The sequence below is a fragment of the Ahaetulla prasina genome, chromosome 6 (assembly GCF_028640845.1).
Source record: "Ahaetulla prasina isolate Xishuangbanna chromosome 6, ASM2864084v1, whole genome shotgun sequence".
NCBI classification, from domain to species: domain Eukaryota; kingdom Metazoa; phylum Chordata; class Lepidosauria; order Squamata; family Colubridae; genus Ahaetulla; species Ahaetulla prasina.
The window spans coordinates 69,695,954-69,720,535 of NC_080544.1; the positions used below are offsets into that span (position 1 = coordinate 69,695,954).

A 24,582-nucleotide genomic window follows, 5' to 3' on the forward strand; every position below is an offset into this window, starting at 1 on the left:
TTTCCCTAAAGGAGAAACATGTTTCTAAAGACATAAACTCAGAGCCTGAGCTTCCTGCCCACCCCCACGCTCACAGATATTTTGGTGCCTACAAGAGAAAGGCTGGACCAGCTTATCTACAAAATAAAAGACATGACCCTCAGGACATGATAGGATTAGCCCTCACTCAGGATCCAAACTAGGACAAAGCCATTAAGCCATAATAGGAATTGCCCAAAGCCCCTTCATTACATCATCACCCAGCAAGATTCAGCCAGGCTTGGGACTCAAGACAACCTACAAAGTTACCCCTACATAGTCCCATGGGAGTCTGATAACCAATCAGAATATATTTCTTACACAGAAACAGGAAGATCCAAGGTGGGGCACAAGAGAGGGTATAACACTCTCTCTCTCTCTCTCTTTCGTCCATGTGCACTTTTTGCCCAGGACCTCAAACCATGTGGTCCTGTCCACCATTAAACCATCTTTCCAAGCAGTCTCCACGTTTCCAGTGTCTCTTCCCACTTGGAACTGAACCCAGATGGACATTTCTTCTAACAATAGCATACTTCTATAAGTACAGTTTCCAATAATAGTAATCTAAGACTTTAAAAAGCTAATTGGGTTAGCAAGTAATACTACATTATAGATATGTTTGCAGAAGGCATATAATACTATCCCGCTCACCACCCTTGATTTTATAATATTCTTATTAGGCAACTATAAATTCTGTAATATCCCACTCCTCGATTGTCATATTAACCATTTGCTTTGTAATGTTCTTCTCCAATACTCAGAACTAAGGTTGATTTTACTTGAACCAAAATAGAATAGAATTTTTATTGGCCAAGTGTGATTGGACACACAAGGAATTTGTCTTGGTGCATATGCTCTCAGTGTACATAAAAGAAAAGATACATTCCTCAAGGTACAACATTTACAACACAATTGATGGTCAATATATCAATATAAATCATAAGGATTGCCAGCAACAAGTTATAGTCATACAGTCATAAGTGGAAAGAGATTGGTGATGGGAACTATGAGACGATTCATAGTAGTGCAGATTCAGTACATAGTTTGACAGTGTTGATGGAATTATTTGTTTAGCAGAGTGATGGCCTTCGGGAAAAAACTGTTCTTGTGTCTAGTTGTTCTGGTGTGCAGTGCTCTATAGCGTCATTTTGAGGGTAGGAGTTGAAACAGTTTATGTCCAGGATGCGAGGGATCTGTAAATATTTTCACGGCCCTCTTCTTGATTCGTGCAGTATACAGGTCCTCAATGGAAGGCAGGTTGGTAGCAATTATTTTTTCTGCAGTTCTAATTATCCTCTGAAGTCTGTGTTTTTCTTGTTGGGTTGCAGAACCGAACCAGACAGTTATAGAGGTGCAAATGACAGACTCAATAATTCCTCTGTAGAATTGGATCAGCAGCTCCTTGGGCAGTTTGAGCTTACTGAGTTGGCGCAGAAAGAACATTCTTTGTTGTCCTTTTTTAATGATGATTTTGATATTAGCTGTCCATTTGAGATCTTGCGATATGATAGAAGCTAGAAATTTGAAGGTTTCTACTGTTGATACTGTGTTGTCAAGTATTGTGAGAGGTGGAAGTATGGAAGGGTTTCTCCTAAAGTCTACCACCATTTCTACGGTTTTGAGTGTGTTCAGTTCCAGATTGTTTTGGTTGCACCACAAGGCTAGTCGTTCGACCTCTCATCTATATGCGGATTCGTCATTGTCTCGAATGAGACCAATCACTGTTGTGTCATCTGCGAACTTCAGTAGCTTAACAGATGGATCATTGGAGATGCAGTCATTGGTATACAGAGAGAAGAGAAGTGGTGAGAGCACACAGCCTTGGGGGGGCCCTGTGCTAATTGTACAGGTATTTGATGTGATCTTGCTTAGCTTCACCTGCTGCTTCCTGTTTGTTAGGAAGCTGTGATCCACTTACAAGTCTGTTCCGGTACCTGTAGCTGGTTTAGCTTAGTTAGAAGAATGTCTGGAATGATGGTATTGAATGCAACCAGTTAATCTTTCTTGTTCCTATATATGGCATAACAAATCTGCACATCTGTTTTACAAGAAAAAAAACAGTATTATTATTATTATTATTATTATTATTCTGAAGAAAAATCATTACTTTTCAGCTGCATTATTTCACAGTTACTAAGAAATGGGTAAAGTCAAGAAAAAACATAAATTGTTCTCTTTTCCTTATACTGGGACTTATTTCTTAGTAATGAGAAACATGACCCCAGATTTCAGAAATAAAAGATGAACTAAGATGCATCTACGCATTTTCAGGATGTGTATTCATCAGAATAAGAGTCGAGGTTTACTCAGCATGTGGTTTTCCTGAAAGGAAATCTCTACCACAGGAAGACCTCAAAGAGGCAACATAGATCCACGTTTACCGAAAGCTTATTTGCTTTCCTCAGACAATGGCAGTTTAATTCTTTGCCACACCAACTGCTGGCATTACAGCACAACAGAAAAAGTCTCACTGAAAACATGTATACTGTAAATCTATCAGTTCTTCAGTTGATAATCTTCACAAAGCAAACTTTGCACTTCTTTGAAAATTGTTGTTTTGTCAATCAGAATTCAGATCACCCAAATGAACCCTTTTGGCTATATAGATGACAGTATTTTTTAGCTGGGACAAACCTTACTATAAGCAGTTCTATCGTATTTTTCTTGACTACCTTATAGTTCAGTTGCTGCAGTCATATTTATTTATTTATTTATTTATTTATTTCATGTAGTCTCCTAAATCACCTACATGAATCTAGGCAGCTGACAATAAAATAGATAAAACATATAATGTAAACATAAAAACGTATAGCAGCCAAGTATCACAAAATGGTCACCAACAAAGCAGTAGTGAAATCTGAACCGATTTACAACCGGTTTGCTGGCCTCGCACGCGCGCTGCACACGCATGCACAGTGCACACCACGCACCAAATGCGAGGTTCGCACACACGCAGTGCATGCCAAAAGGCATGGGGTAAGTAGAACAGTGCGGGTGGGGGTGATTAGCTGTGGCATGCGATTTTTTTACTTTTAAAAGCATTTTTTTAAAATGCTTTTAAAAGTAAAAAAAAAAAGGCTTGCGATCGCATGGCTCAGCTGTGATCGTCAGAGCCGCTTTTTTCACTTTTAAAAGCATTTCTTTACAACCTATTCGGCCAAATAGGTTGTAAAAAATGCTTTTAAAAGTAAAAAAAAAAGGCTCTGACAATCAGGCAGCTCAGCTGTGATCATCAGAGCCTTTTTTTTACCTTGCCTAAAACCAAGTTTTCAGAGCTTTGTGAAAATCAGGGTTGGATCTAACCTAATCTCAAAGGGAACTTTTTTCTAAATTGTATCTGCTATGGTAGAAAGCCCCCCAGCTGACACTCCTTAGCATGCCCTTTTTGTGATACCAGGTAGAATAGGTAGAAGCAATTGGAATGAGGCAGTCCCACAGGTTGCCTGGTACCAAATCATGAAAGGATGTAAAGTAGATTAACAGTACAGGGAGTCCTCGATTTAAAATAGCTTGCTTAGTGATCATTCAAATTTACAACAGCACTGAAATGACTTATGACCATTTTCACACTTACGACCGTTGCCACATCCCCATGGTCACATGATTTATATCCAGATGCTTGGCAACTGACTCATATTTATGACTGTTGCAGTGTCCTGGGATCATATGATCACCTTTTGCAACAAGCAAAGTCAATGGGGAAACCAGATTCACTTAACACCTGTGTTACTAATTTAACAACTGCAGTGATTCACTTAACAAATGTGGCAAGAAAAGTCCTAAAATGGTGCAAAACTCACTTAACCAATTTTGACAACATAAATTTTGGGCTCGATTGTGGTTGTAAATTGAGGACTACCTGTATCTTGAACTGCATCTGAAAACACACTAGGAGCCAATGCATCTCACTGAGTTGTGATATCACACACTGAATAAATGACATCATTGACTGTCTACATAGCCATATTTTGCACCAGCTAAAGCTTCCAAATGATCTTCAAGGGCAACTCCAGCTAGAACACATTGCAATACAGATAGTCCTTGACTTATAACCATTTGTTTAGTGACTGTTTGAAGTTACGGCACTGAAATAAGTGACTTTTAACCGTTTTTCATTTGTATGACCATTGTAGCATCCCCATGGTTACATAAACAGAATTTAGACACTTGGCAGTTGGCATGTATTTATGACAGTTGCAGTGTCATGAGGTAATGTGATCACCTTCTAACAAGCAAATTAAATAAGGAAGACAGATTCAATTAACAACTGTGTTAATTGTTGTCACTTAACAACTGTGTTAATTGTTGTCACTTAACAAATGTGGCAAGAAAAGTCCTAAAATGGTGCAAAACTCACTTAACCAATTTTGACAACATAAATTTTGGGCTCGATTGTGGTTGTAAATTGAGGACTACCTGTATCTTGAACTGCATCTGAAAACACACTAGGAGACAATGCATCTCACTGAGTTGTGATATCACACACTGAATAAATGACATCATTGACTGTCTACATAGCCACATTTTGCACCAGCTAAAGCTTCCAAATGATCTTCAAGGGCAACTCCAGCTAGAACACATTGCAATACAGATAGTCCTTGACTTATAACCATTTGTTTAGTGACTGTTTGAAGTTACGGCACTGAAATAAGTGACTTTTAACCGTTTTTCATTTGTATGACCATTGTAGCATCCCTATGGTTACATAAACAGAATTTAGACACTTGGCAATTGGCATGTATTTATAACAGTTGCAGTGTCATGAGGTAATGTGATCACCTTCTAACAAGCAAATTAAATAAGGAAGACAGATTCAATTAACAACTGTGTTAATTGTTGTCACTTAACAACTGTGGCAGGAAAGATTATAAAAGAGGGCAGAACACACTTAACAACTGTATTGCTTAGGAACAGAAATTTTGTGCTCAATAATTGTTGTAAATTAAGGACTATCTGTAATCCAGTCCAGAGTGCATGAATAACCATGAGCAGGACTCTTCAATCCTAAAATAAGTACAACTGACTCACACCCCAAAGCAACGCAAAGGCCTTCCTATCTACAGCTGCCAACTGCTCTTCAAGAAAGCTGTGAATCCAAGGAGTCCTCCAGATTGTGCACTGAGTCTGTCTAGGGCAACACCACCCCATAGAACCAAAAATGGAAGATCCCTGTAACCAGGAGATCCAAAACCCCTGAGCCACACAGACTTGCTTAGGCGTAACAGAAATCTATAGCATTTCATATCCTCCTTGCACTGAGACAGAACCCCCATGCATCATTCAGACAATCTGGGATGGAGATAGAAAGCTGATATCATCAACATACTTTTTTCAGGATGTATGCTATCAGATACATATCCTTAATATATCATTCAACAATAAGACTGTATACTTATGTCTTGAATTGTGATTTAATCTGAGAGGGAAAATCATTTACCTATCTTCTCATTCTCAGAAAAAAAAATACATTGTCTAATCAAAACACTGAAAATAGCAATAATTTTTCAAAAATTTATTTATAAATTTATAAACAACCAAAGAATAAAACTTGGCCACAACATCTGAAGAAAATTAGAGTATTGTAAAGTTCCAAAATTTGCCCAAGAAACTGTAGAGTTGGATTTATTCAAAAGTTGTGACTTATTCACAATATAAACCTCTTACATACATTACTTTTGACCATAAAGACTTTTCTTCCTAGTATTAATTTAACCCATAATACAATTTTATGGTTTTTACTGTCTGCCAATTAGGGGCCTGGATATAAAATTTGGTCATTTTTAGACATGTAAACCATTACTACAAGTTAGGGCTTACTGTAACTAAATCTGTGACTGCAGATGTAACCTTCTAAGCATATTATTGAGTGCTATTAGATTAGATTGCTTCTTTCTGCCACCAAATTTCAGTATGGGCTGGGTTTCTTATGCCTGCTCTTTAGCATCTGAAGAATTTTTTCCCTGTAAATTAAAAAGATGATGATAAAAGTAAACAGCAGGGTCAAACAGGTGGGAAGAATAAGCACCAGATACAACAAAGCTATATTAGCTGTTAGCCACCTACAGTCATGGTGAACTGATTCAGGTATATTTGTTGCACTGATGAATCTGGAGGAGTAATTACAAGTGATGTCAGTCATGTCTCCAATGCGTAGGGTTCTATGGCTTTGCAGAGTATCCCACCAGCCCATTTTGCAGCAGTCATAAGGATTCTCACTGAGGTAGATCATGCGCAAACTCTTTCCAAGTTGCTTTCCCATGAAGTATTGAGGTAGGGTATGGTAGAAATTCATCCTGAGATCTAGAGTATAAAGTTTAAGGTCTATTAAGGATTCTGGGAAGTACACCAAACTGTTTCCAGACAGATCCAAATTTACCAGTTTCTGAAATGCAGAAAAGTCCATCTTTGTGCCTGCAGCAGAGAGGCCAGTATTTCTAAGATAGAGTACCTGTATGGATGAAGTTATATCTTTCAGAGTTCCCAAGCCACTAATAAGCAACCTAGGATTATTAGAAAGATCTAAATATGTGAGGGAAGTCCCCTTAAAGAAATGGCAGGATAACATGCTTAGGTTACAGCCAGACAATACAAGGTCCCTTAAGGAATTAGCATAAGTAAAAGTTACACAATCAGGGCTTGTAGCACTATATGGATAACAGATGTGGATTGGGTTTTTACTGATGTCAATTGTAGTGATTTTTCTTACATGGATAAAGAATTGATGTGGCAAGCCGTGTAGACTATTGGTGCTAAGATTAAACTTTCTGAGGTTGGTTAAACTGCCTTCAGAACCCAAATTCATCTGTAGCTTTGAAAGCAGGTTGTGGCTGAGATCCAAGTCAATGAGAGTATTTAGCATTTCCCTGTCCTCTATGTTCAGTGTCTTTAAGCAATTGTGACTGAGATTCAGATAAAGAAGGGAAATTAACCCCTTAAAAAAGTAGTCTGGAAAATAAGAGAACTCATTCCAGCTCATATCCAGAAATTCTAAGGAAGAGAGATTGCCATTATTGTTTTCTTCCCAAAGTTCTTGGCTGGTAATGTTAATGATATTGCCATCTAGGAACAGTAGCTGAACTGAGCTGCTTGAATTATTGAAAAATTTGCCATAGAAATTCATGTGGTTGTGTGTCAGCAGCAGAGCCTGCAATTTATTTAACTTGGGCAGTAGTGGGAAGAACAGAAGCTGGTTGTAGGAAAGATCTAGTGTTTCCAGTTCAAAAGAAGCATTATTGTCTGCAGACAAGAACCATTCAATATGATTATTGCTAACATTTAACATCCGAAGTTGGATCAGATCAAACTGCACAATGCAAGGTATGTTGTTGTAGGCCATATTAAGCTGTTGCAGAGCTGGCATGTTTTCAAATGCCCCAGCCTCAATTTCAAAGATATAGTTCTGCTGTAAATCCAGATGTTGCAGATTGAGCAGGTTTCTGAAGTGAGAGTCATCTAACCTCATGATGGCATTCCTTGCTAAAGACAAGGATTCTAGAGAAGACAAATGCTGGATAAATTTGCCCATCATAAGCTCAGTAAGCTGGTTTCCAGAGAGGTCCAGTTTCCTCAGGTAAGTCAAAGTCTGTAAAGCAGATGCTGTTACAGAATAATTGAAGGAAAGGAAATTGTCTGACAGGGTTAGCAGACTAAGATTCCTAATGCCAAGAAATGCTCCAGGTTCAATGAGTTTCAACCCATTTGCATGCAGACTGAGGTTCTGTAGAACATGATATTGTATGAAAGATCCATTTGAAAGAGTTTGTAGAACGTTGGCATCTAGGACGAGTTCCTCAATCCCAGCGGGCAAGTCTTCTAGGACAGAACTCAGCCGCCTCCCATTGCAATCTGCACTTCTCTTTTTCTGTAGCAAGAAACATAGGAAATGATGAGGTCAGATACTAAAGACATGCTATTATACCATACTACAATGCTATATACATACTTAAGTAGAATTAAATTTAGAGGAAAATATATTTAATTTGATCTCATCTGTTAAGTCCCTATAGAGATATGATGATGATGATGATATCTTTAATAATACAGTAATATTTCCACATTTTTCAAGGTTGCTTGGCTGTTCAAAATGTAGTTTACAGTTTACAGTAAGGGGTAATATGCTGATATTACGCCTTATTGTAAACTGTAAACTATATTTTGAACAGCCAAGCAACGTTTAACAATGTGGAAAAATTACGGTATTATTATTATTATAGATATTATTATTATAATCATCATTATCATTTTTATATTAGAGCACCAGTTTGGTCTAGAGTTAAGGCACTAGGATGGAAACTAGGAGACTGAGTTCTATTCCAGCCTTAGATGTGAAAAGAGTGGGTGACTTTGGATAAGTCATTCTGTCTTAGCCTAACCTATGTCACAAGGTAGTTATTGGAGGACGGAGGCGGTATTAGCTATGTTTGCCCATCTTGAGTTATGTTCATAAAATATTATATATATAAAATAATGTGATGTATATATGCTAAATGATGACTATCTGTAGAAGCAAAAGGCCAGGAAGTTTTTCTGGATAGCAAGTTCACCATGAGATAAATTTATTATTTATAATATATATCTATATAAAATTTATAAATAATAAATTTATCTCATGGTGAACTTGCTATCCAGAAACACTTTCTGGCCTTTTGCTTCTACAGGTAGTCCTCATTTAGCAACTGCCTTGTACTATGATCATTCTTAGTTACAATGGTGATGAAAAATTTCACTTTGAAACCAATCTTCTCATTTACAACCTTTAAAAGTCTTAAAAGCAAAGGAAAGCTGAAATAAGATCATAACCACAGTCAAAGTTTCACTTAGAGACTGCCACACTTAACAATTGAGTTTCTGGCCCCAACTGTGATTGCTAAACAAGAACTACCGGTATCTGTATTACCATATTGTTCCTAGTATTATGTTCCATGGGACATTTTTATATGGATTCCACTATAGAAAAGTGCATCCACAAGTAGTTGACTAGACGCACCTTCAGGAAAAACAAAGTCCAATTGCCTTTTGGAAAAATACCTTTGGGATAACCATGATAGGGATGACTGAGAATATCCATAGATAATAATGGATCTATATAACTAAAAGAAATAGGGAACCAGATGCCTTTCAGGTTTTTGTTGAAATCCCTACTTTAAATCATCTTTTCCTTCTCTGTACCCCACCTTAAAAATGTAAAATTCAAATCATAAAGAAACTAACTGCATTTTTAAAGAACATCTGCAAAATGAAAAGATAAATAAGACAGTTGAACATTCTAATATGTTAGAATTTTTGGATTCTTGTTGGCATTTGGATCAAACCCTTGGAACTAATATGCTACTGCAGCCACTACCATTTAAATAAATGATCTCTCTTCTTCCCATTTTTTCAAGAAATCCCAAAGTTATTTCATGTTTTCAGAAGACTCACTAGTTTGCAAATATTATGATAGGTTGTGGGTTTTGTTGCCCATCCTGTATCCAGAAAAGCTATGCATATGGCTATGCATATCACAGCAGTTAATGCCATTTCAACAGGACTCCTGCAAAGAGAGAAAAATTAAAATAATAAAATAAAATTAGGACACTTGGATTGTCTTTTCCAAACTTTCTTAAAATGTATTCAGACAAAAGGCATATTCATATTCATAACTGTTTACTTACACATATTTCTTAGGTTTTCATTGTGAATATTTTTTTTCTTTGCAAAATACATGTAAGTTCCCATTGACACATCTAAAATTCTGCTTTGGATTGCAATCACATTTGGGGTACACATTTAATGTAAAATGTGAAGACCTATTCATTTATTTGATTTATATCCCATCTTTTTTGTAGAATTTAAGGTGGCATACATGATGGTTCCTCCTTCTATTTTTCCCACAAAGGCAACCTAGTGAGGTAGCCTGGACTAAGAGATAGTGACTGCCTCAAATCACCCAACTACAGTCGCTTCTGTGCCTTACAATTTGCAGTCTCCTGGTTTCTAATCCAGTACCTTAACCACTACATCAAACTAGCTCTTTTATGAGTTTTAAGAATTAAAGGAGATTTGAAAGAGTCTCTCCTTTTCAATATCGATCTGTATAAGACTTCCCCAGTATAGGCAATGTTCTTATGGTGGACTTTAACATCCAGAACTCTGTAGCCACTGTCACCATTGCTCATGTTTCTGAGTGTTGAAGTTTATATATCTGTGGATGGCTGGTCTACATACAGGTAGTTCTCAATTTACAGCTATTCATTTAGTGACTGCTGGAAGTTACAATCACACTGAAAAAAGGGACATGACCATTTTTCACACTTACGACCATTGCAGCATTCCCACAGTCACTGATTAAAATCTGGCGCTTGGTAATTGGCATGTATTTATGATGGTTGCAGTATCCAAGGATCATGTGATCATCTTTTGATAGCTTCTGATAAGAGAAATCAATGGAGAAGCTAGATTCACTTAACAGCTGTGTTACTAATTTAACAACTGCAGTGATTCACTTAACAACTATGGCAAAAAGGTTATAAAATGGGGCAAAACTCACTTAACAACTGTTTGTGAAATTTGGGGCTCAATTGTGGTTGTAAGATGAGAACTATCTGTACTTGTTTATTTTACATTATTATGATTTCTGATGAAAAAGATTTGCAAAATCTTTTTGCTGAAAGTAAAAGTGGGGAATATAGACTTATAGTAATAACTTTAAAAATCTGCCTCTGCATGAAATTTTTAACCAAAATATATGTGACGCCAGAGATTTATAATAAAACTAAATTTGTTCTTTTCATTGGAAGATATCAGTAGAGACAGAGCTTCATTTGTTGGAGGAGGCAGGGGGAAAATCAACAATTTTTCTCTGTCATTTCTGAATCAAAATTCCCCTATTCCTTAAGTTATTTTTAGCCATAAAGTGGGAAAATTATAAGAACACAATCAGATCATATTGAACATTGGCTGAAGGAACTCGCTGAAATCATACTTGATGTTAAATTAAGGTTTTCACAACCATGATTTGTTAGACATGATATGATGGCCTCCTATCTTTTTCTCCTATCTTTTTCAGCTACAAAACATTGAAATGTTGAGAACATATGGCCATTTTTTCATAAAAAGACTCCTGAAAAACCCTATCAATTCACAAAATGGCTTCTGCAAAGGGCATGATCAATTATATATCATCAGTTTGTTAGAGTGACATCTCTCTCTTCACAAGATGCTACGAACTATCCTTTTTCTAGGCTGGTGGGTTTCTCTTTTCCTTTCTACTAATTGCCAGTAAAGTAAACTCCCATCCTGTTTGTTTAATGCTTTTATTCTTAGCTATTGTGTTTATTTGTTTGTTTGTTTGTTTGTTTGTTTGTTTGAATTATATTCTCATCTTTCATTTAGACGTTCAAGAAAATGTTCATTGTGTTTCCTCTTTCTGTTTTTCCACCCAATGACGTGGTGAGATAGGTTGGGTTGAAAGTAAGTGACTGGCTCAAGGTTTTTACCTCAGACTTTAACTGCCATGTGTCCTGCCTTCCTCAATTAATTCTTCTATATTTGATTCTTGTAAATTACTCAGAGAAGCCAACTTAACCCACTATAGAATAAATCTGACTTTCTCGATTCTCAAGAACAATTCAGGGACCCATCTAGGTAACCTATAGAACAACTTTTTATGACAAAATTATATATATCAATGATTATCCTCAATAAATACAAATTTATCATGAAACAATACATAATTTGTAGAGTAGATATTAGGAATGAATTAACAGCAACTAGAGAAATGTTCATCATTATCACAGTCATGGACTTTTTTTCTGACTGCAAATGATAGCAGTATAGTTCAATACTTTGGAATGTATCATAATGTAGCATGTTGTTTGTAAAGCCCTATGTAAATAGAAAAGTTAAGATAAATTATGCAGGATTAACTCACCGTTTGGAGCAACGTATTCAATTCTGAGAGGCTCATTCTGTACCAACACTTGTTTTGTTACCCTACAGTATTTCTCAAAAAGATAATGATAATACAATTAGCTGTTTGCACTCGCTTAAGATCAGATTAATATAGTTTTTGCGGAAGGAAATACGGTCACATGGATCCCAAAGCAAGTTGCAATTTGCTTCACTCAGCCTCCCCCACCCAAGCTCAGCAGTTGCACATGGAAAGTTTGTGCCTATGCAAGTCACTTGAAAATGAGAAGAAGCTAAGAAGAAGGGAAATGAAAGGAAGGAAATTGTACAGGGTAAATTTGAAACTATTACTTGAATTTCACTGATTCTAGTCACGTCAGAGCTCAGAGGTTTTTAATCTCAACAGCAATGACGATTCCCGGTGGAACCTAAAGATTAATAAATTAATATTAAGAATTAACATTATTGACTATTTCTAATTTCATACTACTGGACTGCTATCGCTTTCTGCAAACTAAGGCAATGTTAGATTACAAATATGTACTTCAAATATGTCAGTTACAATTACAGAATTCCCTCTAGATATATCAGCCTACAGATGCATGGATTACTTGTCAGATAAATTGGATTAAAGTTATTTGTCATCTTCCAACAGAGATAACTATGCTGGCTGGGATTGATTAGCATAAAATTCTGGAGAACACAAGAAAGGCAATTAAGTTCAAGAAAGGCCGGAAGACTCTAGTCTTAGTAGAAGGCTCATATGAATAATACATCTGAGATAATTAACTGATGGGAAATAACATCTCGTGCCATTTTATAAATGACCGTAAGGCACTGCTATTTCCATTTGATTCAGAATCAAATTCTGAAAAATATGATCAGGGTGAAATTTTGTTACAGTTCCAAGAAATTTATTAGATGGTATTTTCAGGAGATCGCTGTACTTTAGCACAAAAGAAACTGCTTATAACCACATACTTTTGATAATGCCATCCAGCAGTATAATAGCTAGTTGATCTGTCTGTCTCTTTCTCCAAGGCCATAAATCATTCCTTATTTTTCAGTGGCTATATTTGCATTCTGCATTAAGCCACAATTTGCTCAATTAGCTGCACAATCATATTAAACCATAAATTGTGGTTTAGACACCAAAATAACTGGCTAGCATAATATATTAATTAAAACCAATTGAAAAATTATGATATTGAATTTTTTATAAAGTCAGAACTAGAAAAATCATTGTTTTTATAAAAACTAATTTTATCAAAATATTGTCTTGGAGTGACACTGATTTTATTTATTTTATTTTATTTAGAAAATTAATATGCTTTCCCATATACCTATCTTACATACAAACTCTGGACAGCTAACAATGATCCAATATAATAAAGCCTCTATAAACCAAACAGAAAGGTGAAATTTTAAAAATCATTATACATTAACTAAGGCACCATATAACAAGCCACATCAATATTAAGCTCATCTACCATCCTGGCCCACTATCAGGGGCTGGGGGGGCAAGCCAGGTCTTCACAGCCTTGCAGAAAACCAGGAGAGTTGGGGGAGGGTTCAGAATTTTGCATAGAGAGGTGTGTGGGTGTGTTGTTCCATAGGACAAGTCCTATGCCATGCAGGGCTTCAGAAGTTGTAACAGCACCTTGAATTGCACTCAAAAGAATATTGGAAACCAATGCAAATCATGCAATAATGATGTAACCTAGGCAAGCCTCAATATGCCCAAAATTGAGTATGCCACAACATTCTGGACCAAGCAAAGCTGAAAATTTCTATTGAAAATCATACATTTTTAACCTCCTTTTACACCCAAAAATATATTTTCAATTGCTGCATCTGCTGGTTTTGCCAAATTTTAATTGTTAACCACTGTGTGAACCCTAATATTTCTCAGTCAATGTATATTACCAGATATTATCCTTCAGATGTGTTTGACTACCAACTTCATTAAACTCCAACCAATTTATGCTATTGGGAATTTGGCAATTAGAAGCCCAAAATTATTATGCAGCATAATTTCCTGAATGTTACTCACCTAAGCACTGTAAGACTTGAAATTCATGTACAGTATATGTTTAAAGAGAACAAGTAGTCTAGACAAAACAAGAACTACACTGGTTCTTTTAAAATAGTAGGGAACACTTTTTTTCAGTTTTATATTATATTTGTTTCTTTTTTCCCCAAAGCAGCCCATATATCTCAAATTACCACACCCAGGTTTTTATGGAGAGAATTCTAAATGGTTATTGGTTCTCAGCAAGTGCCTTCTTCTTCCGGGCCCATCAAAACAAATGAGCTTTATGATCAGCTCTGAATTGGAACTGCAGATGGGGCTTTCTGACTGGTAAAATAAATCTCATGTTAACCATAACATTTGAACAGGATAAACAAAGTAAAGATGAAGAATAAAAGCTTCCTGGGGGGGTGGGGGTGGAACTAGGCATTCTGTGTACATGCAAAATAATACACTCTAACCAGTGGTGGGATTCAGCCAGTTCGCACCACTTCGGAAGAACCGGTTGTTAACTTTCTGAGCAGTTTGGCAAACTGGTTGTTGGAAGAAATCATTAGGGCAGAGAACCAGTTGCTAAATTACTTGAATCCCACCACCGACTCTAACTCTTCGGTACAAAAAATAGCAAGCCAGCCAACTATACATACTTGGTGTGGACTCTCCAGTTTAGATATAAGGGATCAGTGATTTATTCCTTAACTGACAAGGCCTGATGTGATCCCCAGCTGCAGCACGTGAACTCCATATTTTCCCACATTGTGATGCCTAGTAAGGCTCACATCCTAGCCCATAGTTAGCTCAAGAGAACTCACTGCCAAAGAGAGCCCTTAAAGAAAGGTATCTGGAACTGTGTCACATATGGCAAATGGACAGCTTTCCTATCCCTGCATTTCTCTTGAGTGCACCATGGTCGCAGGGCTTGGTCTTTGCTCAGTAGGGTAAGGTAGCAGAGCATCTGACCATTTGATGCTCAATACCCAAGATACTAGAAAAGGCAATCCTTTCAGCAAGCTATCTGGCTCAGGGAGAGTCATTGAAAATCTGGTTCCTGTAAGAATCAAGAAAGCCCATATGAAGAAAACCTGGGTCTAATCCTCACGCTTTCCAAAGTCATTCTGTGACATGGTGGGGCTAGTCTTTTGAAAGTTACTATGTTTGCTTAATTGAAGGAAAAATTCTGTATCTAAGGGCCCATTCTAAGACTGAGTCACAGCACAGAGAAGAAAGTTTAGCAAGTGGTTCTACAACAAAATGTTGCGGTTTATTCTGATCTTTGAATAAGGAATACTCCTCTTCAGATTCCAGGCAGCCACATTATCCTTAACAGGCTATTATACACCCCCTAAATACCACAAGTTTTGGTATATTTTCCATCAATCACCCAACTTTCTATTGTAAATGAGATTTCTAATCAAATAAGTATATCCTGGGGAAAAACCTGATCTGAGATAACAACCTTAAATTAACCTTAACTTTTTTTGGTCCTGGTAATGTAAAGACAATTACTGAAATTTGCTGCAACAGTTTTGTTCCTCTTAAATTTTCTAGTGAAAAGAACAGTTGAAAATTGTTTCAAAAACAATTAAAACAGGAAGTTTAAAAATAGAACCAAAAGAAACTTGGGGAAAAATGGACTTTTCCATTATATATATTACATTCATCGTAAAAGGGCCAGAACTGCTTATTTAGGGTTGTTTACATTTAAATTCTGATCAGAATTTAATTATAGCTCAGGATTACTTGAATGGGCAGCCCATGGGTTGCATTCATCCCAGTATGTCCCATTTACACTGGGGTGGGTTCTACTTACCTTTACTACCGGTTAGGGACGGTAGTAAAGTTATGGATCGGAATCTTCTCTCCCTTCTAAATAGTGAAGGATCCAACACTGATCTTCAAGGACAAGAACTCTGTGCACAAGCTGCAAAGAATAGCTGATTCTCTCCCAGCACCTGCTTCTCTCTTCAATTCTGAATGGTTCGATTTTATCCTTCATTCCCAAATAAGGTGGAAAATTTGCAATGCTCCTTAGCATAAGTGTGTCTGAATGGTGTGTATGTGTGTATATAGTTTCTCCACCTAATATATTTTCCCTCTTTGCTGTCACAGGAAGTCCCCAGATTTTTAAATGTCTTTGTAGTAGCAAGTCTTTATGTTTCTGCCTACTTCTGTAGCTAAACATTGGATCACTTATTTAAAAAGTTCCTCCATTTTCCCTGCCATTGTCTAACTCATGGTTTGCCTTTCTGTCATTTAAGGATCAACTTTCTAATTCCTTTGCCTTTCTCACTGAAACAACTGTGCTACGCAAAGACCTTTTCCATTAAATAATGTGCTACATTCTTTTGAGAGGAGCTGTTTGTTATTCCTCCTCCCCCAAAAAACGAAGTTATCTCTCTTGGTGGAAGATGAGAGCCAGAAAATGCTTATTTTTCAATCATGGCTATTTTACTAAGGAACACTCTCCCTTTATTCAATTTCATTGTACACATGTTGTGCATTGACAATAAAGGTTTGATTTGATATGATTTAGAAGTTAGGCTGGCCCCCATGGTGATTGCCTTCTGGAAGGTTGTGAAGACTATTTTTCCAGAGGTAATACGGTGTTTCCACGAAGATAAGACCCTGTCTTATATTTTTTTGAACCCTGAAATAAGCGCTTGGCCTTATTACCATGCATTCAAAAGCCCAATTGGACTTATTATCAGGGGATGTCTTATTTTGAGGGAAACAGGGTATTTAGGTACTGATTAAGTCCTGTCTGGAAGCAGATTATATTTGTTAATTAAGGTATTAGTGGAATGTTTTATTTAATGAAGTTTATTTTGATCTAATATTGTAAGTTTAAAAAAAAGTTATAGTAAAAAAACTTTTGAATTACTTATCCTCACACTTAGGATCCTTGTATCGAAAAGATCCTGTGCTTGTTCATCTAAAAAGTCTGAAGTACTTCTGAATCATTTTGGAAGAGTACAGAACTTTTTATTTCAAAATTGGTGATATTAAGTACATTTGGCACAAGCTTTGTTTTTAACCATTTCTCCGTTAAAAATTTGCTAGAAGATTGTACCTATACTATATTGTTCTATATTTGTGACTTGTGTTGGCTTTTCTGTGATATGCTGCTGTCCCCTGCTGTTAGAAATTTACGGGGACTTCTCCACAGTATTCAGATCAGAAAAAAAGCAATTTGAGTGTAGAGAGATGTTACAAACAATTATTCTCTTAGCAGCATACAAAGGATCACAATTTTAATAAAATCTTGTTTGATAGCTAGTTTCTATCTTTGTATTGTTACTTTCTCAGATTCCAAAGCTTCATAAATAGTCTATTCAGTTTTCTTTGATGAAAGATCATTGCTTAATTTATTTTCAAATAAACAATCTTAGCATACTGAGAGTAAGCAGTCTTTCTATTAAGCTGATACATCTTTCACTAATCGAAAAAGCCTCTGCCAACCTACATTCTGCACTCACTTTTTAAAGTATTTTTCTAACTTGTACCATCAACTGAAGAATGTTAGAATGTTACTTGGGCAACATTTTAATTTTATTAATGTGTTTTATATAATATTTTTATTCTATTTGGAATATTGTACAGGTATTCCAAAAACAGAACAGTTCCCAGATGAATTACATTTACTGTCATTTATTTTTACTAATGAAACAATATTATTTTAGATCAGGATGGGCAACCTGTGCACAGATTGTATCTCCAGAAAATGGGCATGAGTTTCAGACAAAATAGGTGCCTTAAGCAATGCAAAGCCGTCATAAAATTTTTAAAATACCCCCCAAAATCCCAATCCTGTCATTAAAAAATATGTCTGAAATTTTCAATACCGCCTACTTCATTTGTCAGTGTCAACACCCACTCCCCTATGGGTTATCATAGTTTCCAGACTGAAAAAAGATTACCCACACCTTTATCAAATCATCCATGCACAAATCATTTTTGGGTAGCCAATTTTGTGGGCCTTATGAAACAGATCAAAAGCATAAGTGGATAAGGCAACATATGAAATCAGTATCAGTAATAACTAAGAATTCATGAATGCATCTGCTTATGCAGCTTTAGCAAGTGACACTGTCTAGCCTTAGGGGTGTCAAACTCAAGGCCCGCGGGCCAGATCCAGCCCACGGGGTCCCTAAATCTGGCCCACGGGGCTGGCCTGGAAATAGCAAAGGACTGGCCTGCGGTGCTTCTGGCAGCCAAAATGGGATGTCCCCCGTTTTGGTCTGCAAAGTGCTGCAGGAGGCCATCCAGACTGTGTCCCCCACCTCCCCTCCAGCTGGCCTGCAGAAAAAAATTACAATGCTGATCCAGCTCTCTAAGAAATCCAGTTTGACAACCCTGGTCTAGCTGAGTCTCTGTAGCAAAACAGGTGCAGATAGTCCATGATTTACAACCATTTGTTTAGTGACCATTCAAAGTTACAGTAGCACTCAGTCATTCTTCATATTTACAACTGTCACAGCTTCCCCACTGTCATTTAATTAAAATTTGGGCACTTGGCAACCCAGGATGTATTTATGACAGTTGCAGTCTCCCAGTGTCACAAGATAGCTGTTTGCAACCTTTCAAGATGGCTTCCAACAATCGAAGTCAATGAGGGGAACCAGATTCAACTAACAACCACAATTCAATTAACTGCAATGATTCACATAACAACCATGGCAAAAAGGTCATAAATTTGAGCATGACTCACTAAACAATCTCCTTGCTTAGCAAGCGAAATTCTTGTCTCAGTTGTGGTCTTAACTCAAAGTAGTTTATCTGTACTTTATCTGTACAGATAAAGCATGCAAGTTTTGAGTTACTTATATGTAATAAAAGCAGGATAAAAATCTAATAAATACATAATATACCAAACATCATGGACTTGGTATATTCATCTATTCAACTATAAAAGACAATACACAAAAGTATTTTACATATTTTAGCAATTTATTTCAGTATTTTGTACAGCTTGAAATTGGTCTTCAGGTAATAAGTTATAAGAATTCTATATACATAGGTTGATTAATAATTCCTTGAGACAGATGGCAACAATTTGCAAAAGGGTTATGCAACATGTATTAGAAAGAAGGAAAGGCATCCTATATTAACAGGGAAGAAATTTCTTCTAAGAATCTGCAAAACTCAAAGATTTGGAATAGAAAGTTCCAGAGAACTTTAACACCTCCAAAAGGACACAATCTGGAGGGAATAGATCATTCTGGCATTCAAATGTTACCAAATTTAGGAATTTTGCACATCCCCTGAAATCTTACACAGGATAGATTATTCTTTGTATAGAAGAACAGAAAAAAAATCTATCCAAGATTGCACAGACAGTTAACTTAATGAAAGTTTTACTTTTATATCAGCCCATGCCAGAGTTTTACTTACCGTAGTGATGCATTTTACAGCATTGTATAAATAAACTTTCCTGAAATCTCATATTATTCCCACTTTATTCATGACTTCTTAGTACCACATGTTAAAAGGCATTTCATAGCCTTGTTCTGACTTTGCTGTAGAAACATGCCAGGAATGAACTTGTTCTATTCAGTGAAATACTATATATATAGAACAAACATTTTAAGAACATCAATCCACACATGCTGCTTTCAAACACAGCTTAGTGGTATCTGAGCATGAATGAATAAATCCAGAAGAGAGCCAAACCCAAATAGCACGGAACATGCAAACACTGAATTATCTTAGTAAAGTCTTTCTCCTTTCTTCAAAATTTAATTTTCTGGTTTTCTTAAATTGCCAATATTTATAATGGGGAGTCTCTTCTTAATTAGCCTAATGCTATCACTGTCAATGTCTTGTGCCTTTATAAAAAAAAGGCTACAGAGACATATTCCAGAACAATTAACCAACTTCTTTTTGTCACAGAGCTTTATTTGCCAAGGTGAAGGATAGATAGCAAGCTGGTGAAGCCAAGAAAAACAATAGAAATGAAAAAGACAAACATGTCTATAGCTACTGCCAAGTATTGGGGATCAGAGGCTGGCTTAAATACTACCATTCCAAACTTTCGTGGAGTAAATGTACTTTCCAGCCATAGGTTAGAAGCCTTTTAAAAAATATATAAAACTTGTATTTAGCAGCACTCATAGAACTCAATCAGCCTTTCTTGGCTTGAACAAAAATAAAAAAATATCTTTAACGTTTTTCTTTTACATATTTAAGGAATTATCTGGTGTCTGCAAGACCACGTATTTCAGATTATGTAGAAAATAATGTAAACAATATTTATTTACTCCCAAATGACACAATTCTATGCATATGTGGAAAAAACTGTTTGAATATCATCTGATATGCTTTTGAAAGAAATATGCATAGGATTGCACTGAAAGTGTTTTATCAATATCTTTAAATAAATAGATTTATAAACAAAATAACATTTAGTACCAACAGCTGGCCTGTGGAATTACAAAGTTAAAGGATATATTGTGCAGGCAATGGATACCAGGGAATGGCAAAGATCTAGGATAATCTGGGAAAAAACTATTGTGAGAAAGGACAACCATTCTATTATCCACAAGTACTTTCACCACATACAATTCATTAACTTTTTACAAATTCTTTTCAGCCTTTGTAATAAATGTTAACAAAATTAAACCCACCATACTCGTGTGTGTCAGGGATGGAATTCCTGTTTAAATTTCAACTGATTTAATTTAATTTAAGGAATTGAATATTTTGAAATGACCACTATTTGGAAATACTTTGGAAACCTAATTTTTCAAAATACATTAGAAATAAATTTTATCCTTCCACATATATACTATTCTATTGATCAATCTCAACCATTATTTAATAAGCATACATTGCTCCTTTTGCCAAAAGAGATGTGGCACAACAAAACAGAAATGCACTTATATATATTTTGTCCAATTCCTAGACAAAGATTGACGTTTGACATGTAGTGGTTTATCCATTTGAGAAATTACATACTGGTTAGCAAACCTTTCTTTCATTCGATTTTTAGTTTCTATACAAACAATTTTTAAAATACATTTCAGTATAGCTGCACAATATAGCTCTGGAAAACTGATCTCCAGAATCAGTGCTTCCAAGCACAACCAAAATATATTAAATAAAATCCAAGTTTATTACCTTTGGTAAAACACACTGGATTAAAGGTTGGAAAAGAACAAATTGCTTTCAAAATGGAAACCTTTTCTACAGAACACGTTACTCTCACATATTAGATAACTTCCTCAATTACTTCTATTAAACAATTCCTTACGTATATACAGGATTCCATATTGCCACTCTTGGTACAAAATCCAATGCAACATGCTTGTGGTTAACTGCCTGTTTAACTGTAAACCCCCCGAGGAATTTTTCTGGTCCGGCAGAAAAAGGAAATGTCAGTGCACTCCGTTAACAGTTGGTCTTTTTAATCACAAGTTTTGGTTTCTTGAGCACACATCCATGTAGTTTCCTCATGCTGTCCTGTTAACCAATATGCAGGTTTCTCCACGTTGTCAACTTGATTTTCATGTTCTTGCTAAAAAAACAAAAACAAAGTAAAAACAACACAAAAATATCATCCATCTAAAGGTTTTCCTAGATAAACTAACGTCACCTCAGTGTTGCCATATACAGCAGACACTGCTGGATACAGACATGTCTTTGGCAGTCCTCGAAATGCAACTCCTAAGAACTCATAGCCTCTCTCAAAAGCCAAGGTCTTGTCTTCCATATCCAGGATAACACGAATTCTCTCACCTATCTGTAAACAAAAAAAGGAAAGATTGAGAGAGATAGCAAATGTCTAGAGGAAAAACAACAACAAAAATAAACAACATAAATACAGATAGGTACTTTGAACATACGTAGTTTTTATGTACTACATGGTACTTTAAATGATTACACTGGCTTAACTACAGATGTTTTTAGAATAAATTTCACTGAACAAGAGGGACTGAAATATATACATATTCAATTTTTTTAAGTAAAAACAAAATTCATTCAAAACACTACCTAAGACTTCCTGAAAGCTTAGCTCATCAAAATTTCAGCAAAACTTTTGGTTTATTAAGAATTATTTTTATTTTTGTTCATTTATATTTATTTAACAAGATAGCTGCTCATCTTCTAATCAACTCTGGGTGGCTTCCAATTTGCAACCAACAATGCATTTCTGTTGTGCAAGCAATGCTTGTCAGGGGAAAGGATTCTTTTTGCCTCTTTCTATGTCTACACAGACCTTCTGAATCTTTTCCAAAGTTAAGATATCCCTTAAAGTAGATCTTCAGCATGCAAGGGAATGGAGCATGTGAAAATATGGAATAAAGCATGACAGAATAGGAAAAATGAAGTTAATTGCAGAAGAAATAATAACTGAAAAAAAAACATCGGATTTCACTTACTTGATATTTTGGGGCATTGTTGCACTGTGGAAAACTGCCATTGACTTCTCCATTATGTAATAAATTATTGTCCACTAAATTCCAGCCCCAGCTCTGGTCATCACTCCCGAGGAGGGCTACATAACCTTGACACTGCATGGGAGCTCTTTTTGTAGCAATTCCAATCACTGCCACTGTACCAAGAGGACCTTCCCACCAGACTTCCCAAGCATGACGGCCTTCACTGAAGCCAATCTTGGTCCTTGCTCCATCGGTACTCTGAGCAATGGGATTCCGGTGCAAAGTAAATCCATTCTTCTTAATATAAACATTTCTAGAACAATCATTGGTGCTGAAAGCATGCTGAAAGGCACGTACCTAAAAAAAAAGTTTAAAAAAATAAAGGGGAGTTGAGAAGATCTTTTAAACTAAGTAAGACTGTTAATTATTCAAATGCTTATATTCATTCTTGAATAAATATTTTATTTTTATATCACTGCAATAGAGACCAAGACTTAACACTTCAAAACTATGGTCACAAGAAAGAGAAAACATTCTGAACCACAAATGTGAATGAGATAAGTAATTAGAAACTCCACACAAAAAAGACTAAATTGTTGAAACATTTATTGGTTGGTGACAATGTTGTATTTCGTGTTTGCTACATATGCAGCATTAGCACAAATAGCCTAATCAATGCAGACTACATTAGAAATAGATTTTAAATATCACATTGTAATGAGCCACTTGTAAGTTTGCAGTGTCACTCTGAGAGGAGAGTAACTAAAAATTCATCAGCACCAGAACACGTGCATCAATTTGTTCTCAGTGAAGTGTGGAAAACTTAAAGATGTGTTTTACTCCACAACTACTCTGTAAAAGACAATAAAACAAAATTCAGTATGTGTCACAATTCCACATCCTCAGTCTAACTGGATGAAGAGGCGCAGGAGCCTGACTCAGCCTTTCAGAAAGAGTTAAGCAGAAAAAGGAGAGAATAGGTATCGTGTTTTTTTTTCCAGTGGCTCTCCTTTCCAGTTCTGCTAGTGGATGACTTTTCCATATGAGGCAGTATCTGGCTCATTTTCCTATTATTCTTTACAACAGTACATTTATTTTAATTATTTACAACATTTTTCTTCAGAAACAGCTTGCCAAAGTGGTTTATATAATATTAAAAGGAGGCAATATCTTTTTGCAGGTATATGACCTACGAAAGACCTACGTGCATAAAGTCATAAAGGTATAGGACTTATGAAAGAAAATAAGAAGCAAAGCTACAAAGGGTTTAAAATGACAAATTCTCACAAAGCTGGGGGAGCACAGAGGAGAAAGGGCTCAAAGTTCCAGTTTTTCCATAAACTCCTCCTGCTTCGGTCCGGTGGAATTTGCTGCCTAAGCTGAAGGCAGCGCCACTGTGTCTAATACAAAAGACACCTAGGCCACATCTCCACAACATGTGGGTGAGGAACGGTTACCCCACTACTGCGATGCAACGCTCAGCAAAAACCAAAGCGGGTGAAAGTATATATGGCAACTCTGGAATCCGGGGCCACTCTCGGGGTTGAACAAAGCAGCCTATCGGAGTATCTCTGAGCAAGCGAGGGAATCTCCTCTCCTGCCTTACCAACAGTCCCATGGGCTTAGTCCTCCCCACCCAAACAACCGAGGCGCGTTGGTCTCCCATGCTTAACCCCCATCCTCAGCATCCCAAAGGCTAGAAATGGAGCCGGGAATCTGCACCGGACTTGACAAGAGAGCGGACTGGTAAGAGAAGCTGCCCCTGCGGCCACTCACACCCCCACCCCCACCTCCTTTCCCCACCTTCAGTGTGCCTGCGCACGAACACGGAACGGAGCGCACTGAAGCGTCGCCCTACAGGCTCGCCTGACCTTGCCCTTGTAGGTGGGCACGTTGCAGAGGATATCGGTGCGTAGCGCCTCCTCGGCGAGGCTGCGAGCCGCCAGGCTGCGCCACACCTCGCTGTTCTCGTCGCCGTGCAAAACGCGGTACCACAGCTTACACACCAACGCGCAGCTCCGGAGCTCCCGGAGGTCCAAGTAGGAGAAGACGAACTCGAGGACCCTACCGGGAAGCCGCCAACCCCCCGCAGCGGCGGCTGAGTTCGGCGCGCCGCCGCTGCCGGCAGCCGCCGCTGCCGCCATAGCCTTAGGCGATTGACCACCGGCCTTCGCGTTCTGCGCGCGCACGCCTTCCAAACCGACCGGCCCGGCCCAGGCGAAGGCGGCTAGAAACCGCGAGCCTACCCGCTAACCAGGGAGCCAA

At 37.0% G+C, this 24,582-nt stretch overlaps 2 protein-coding genes across 6 annotated transcripts; both read right to left on the minus strand.

Moving 5' to 3' along the window:
* Positions 1 to 1,541: 1,541 nt before the first annotated feature.
* Positions 1,542 to 12,117, minus strand: NRROS (negative regulator of reactive oxygen species). 5 transcript variants are annotated; one of them, XR_009155620.1, is made up of 4 exons: positions 11,930 to 12,112; positions 9,439 to 9,550; positions 5,836 to 7,879; positions 1,542 to 2,056 (listed from the first exon to the last, which is right to left on the minus strand). XR_009155620.1 is itself a non-coding variant. In XM_058187194.1 (4 exons), exons 2-4 carry the CDS (start codon positions 9,535 to 9,537, stop codon positions 2,013 to 2,015), a joined length of 1,941 nt encoding a protein of 646 aa, XP_058043177.1. In that variant the 5' UTR covers positions 9,538 to 9,550; positions 11,930 to 12,114; the 3' UTR covers positions 1,542 to 2,012. The 5 variants fall into 5 exon arrangements, 4 of the variants coding, with proteins under 4 accessions (XP_058043177.1, XP_058043173.1, XP_058043176.1 ...); XM_058187194.1 differs by having other exon boundaries at positions 6,082 to 7,879; positions 11,930 to 12,114; XM_058187190.1 differs by lacking the exon at positions 1,542 to 2,056 and having other exon boundaries at positions 5,525 to 7,879; positions 11,930 to 12,111.
* A 7,747-nt stretch (positions 12,118 to 19,864) lies between these two features.
* FBXO45 (F-box protein 45) lies at positions 19,865 to 24,554 on the minus strand. The gene is made up of 4 exons (XM_058188439.1): positions 24,189 to 24,554; positions 22,318 to 22,674; positions 21,531 to 21,677; positions 19,865 to 21,452 (listed from the first exon to the last, which is right to left on the minus strand). The coding sequence occupies exons 1-4, from the start codon at positions 24,459 to 24,461 to the stop codon at positions 21,342 to 21,344; spliced, it is 888 nt and encodes a 295-aa protein (XP_058044422.1). The 5' UTR covers positions 24,462 to 24,554; the 3' UTR covers positions 19,865 to 21,341.
* Between the last annotated feature and the right edge of the window lie 28 nt (positions 24,555 to 24,582).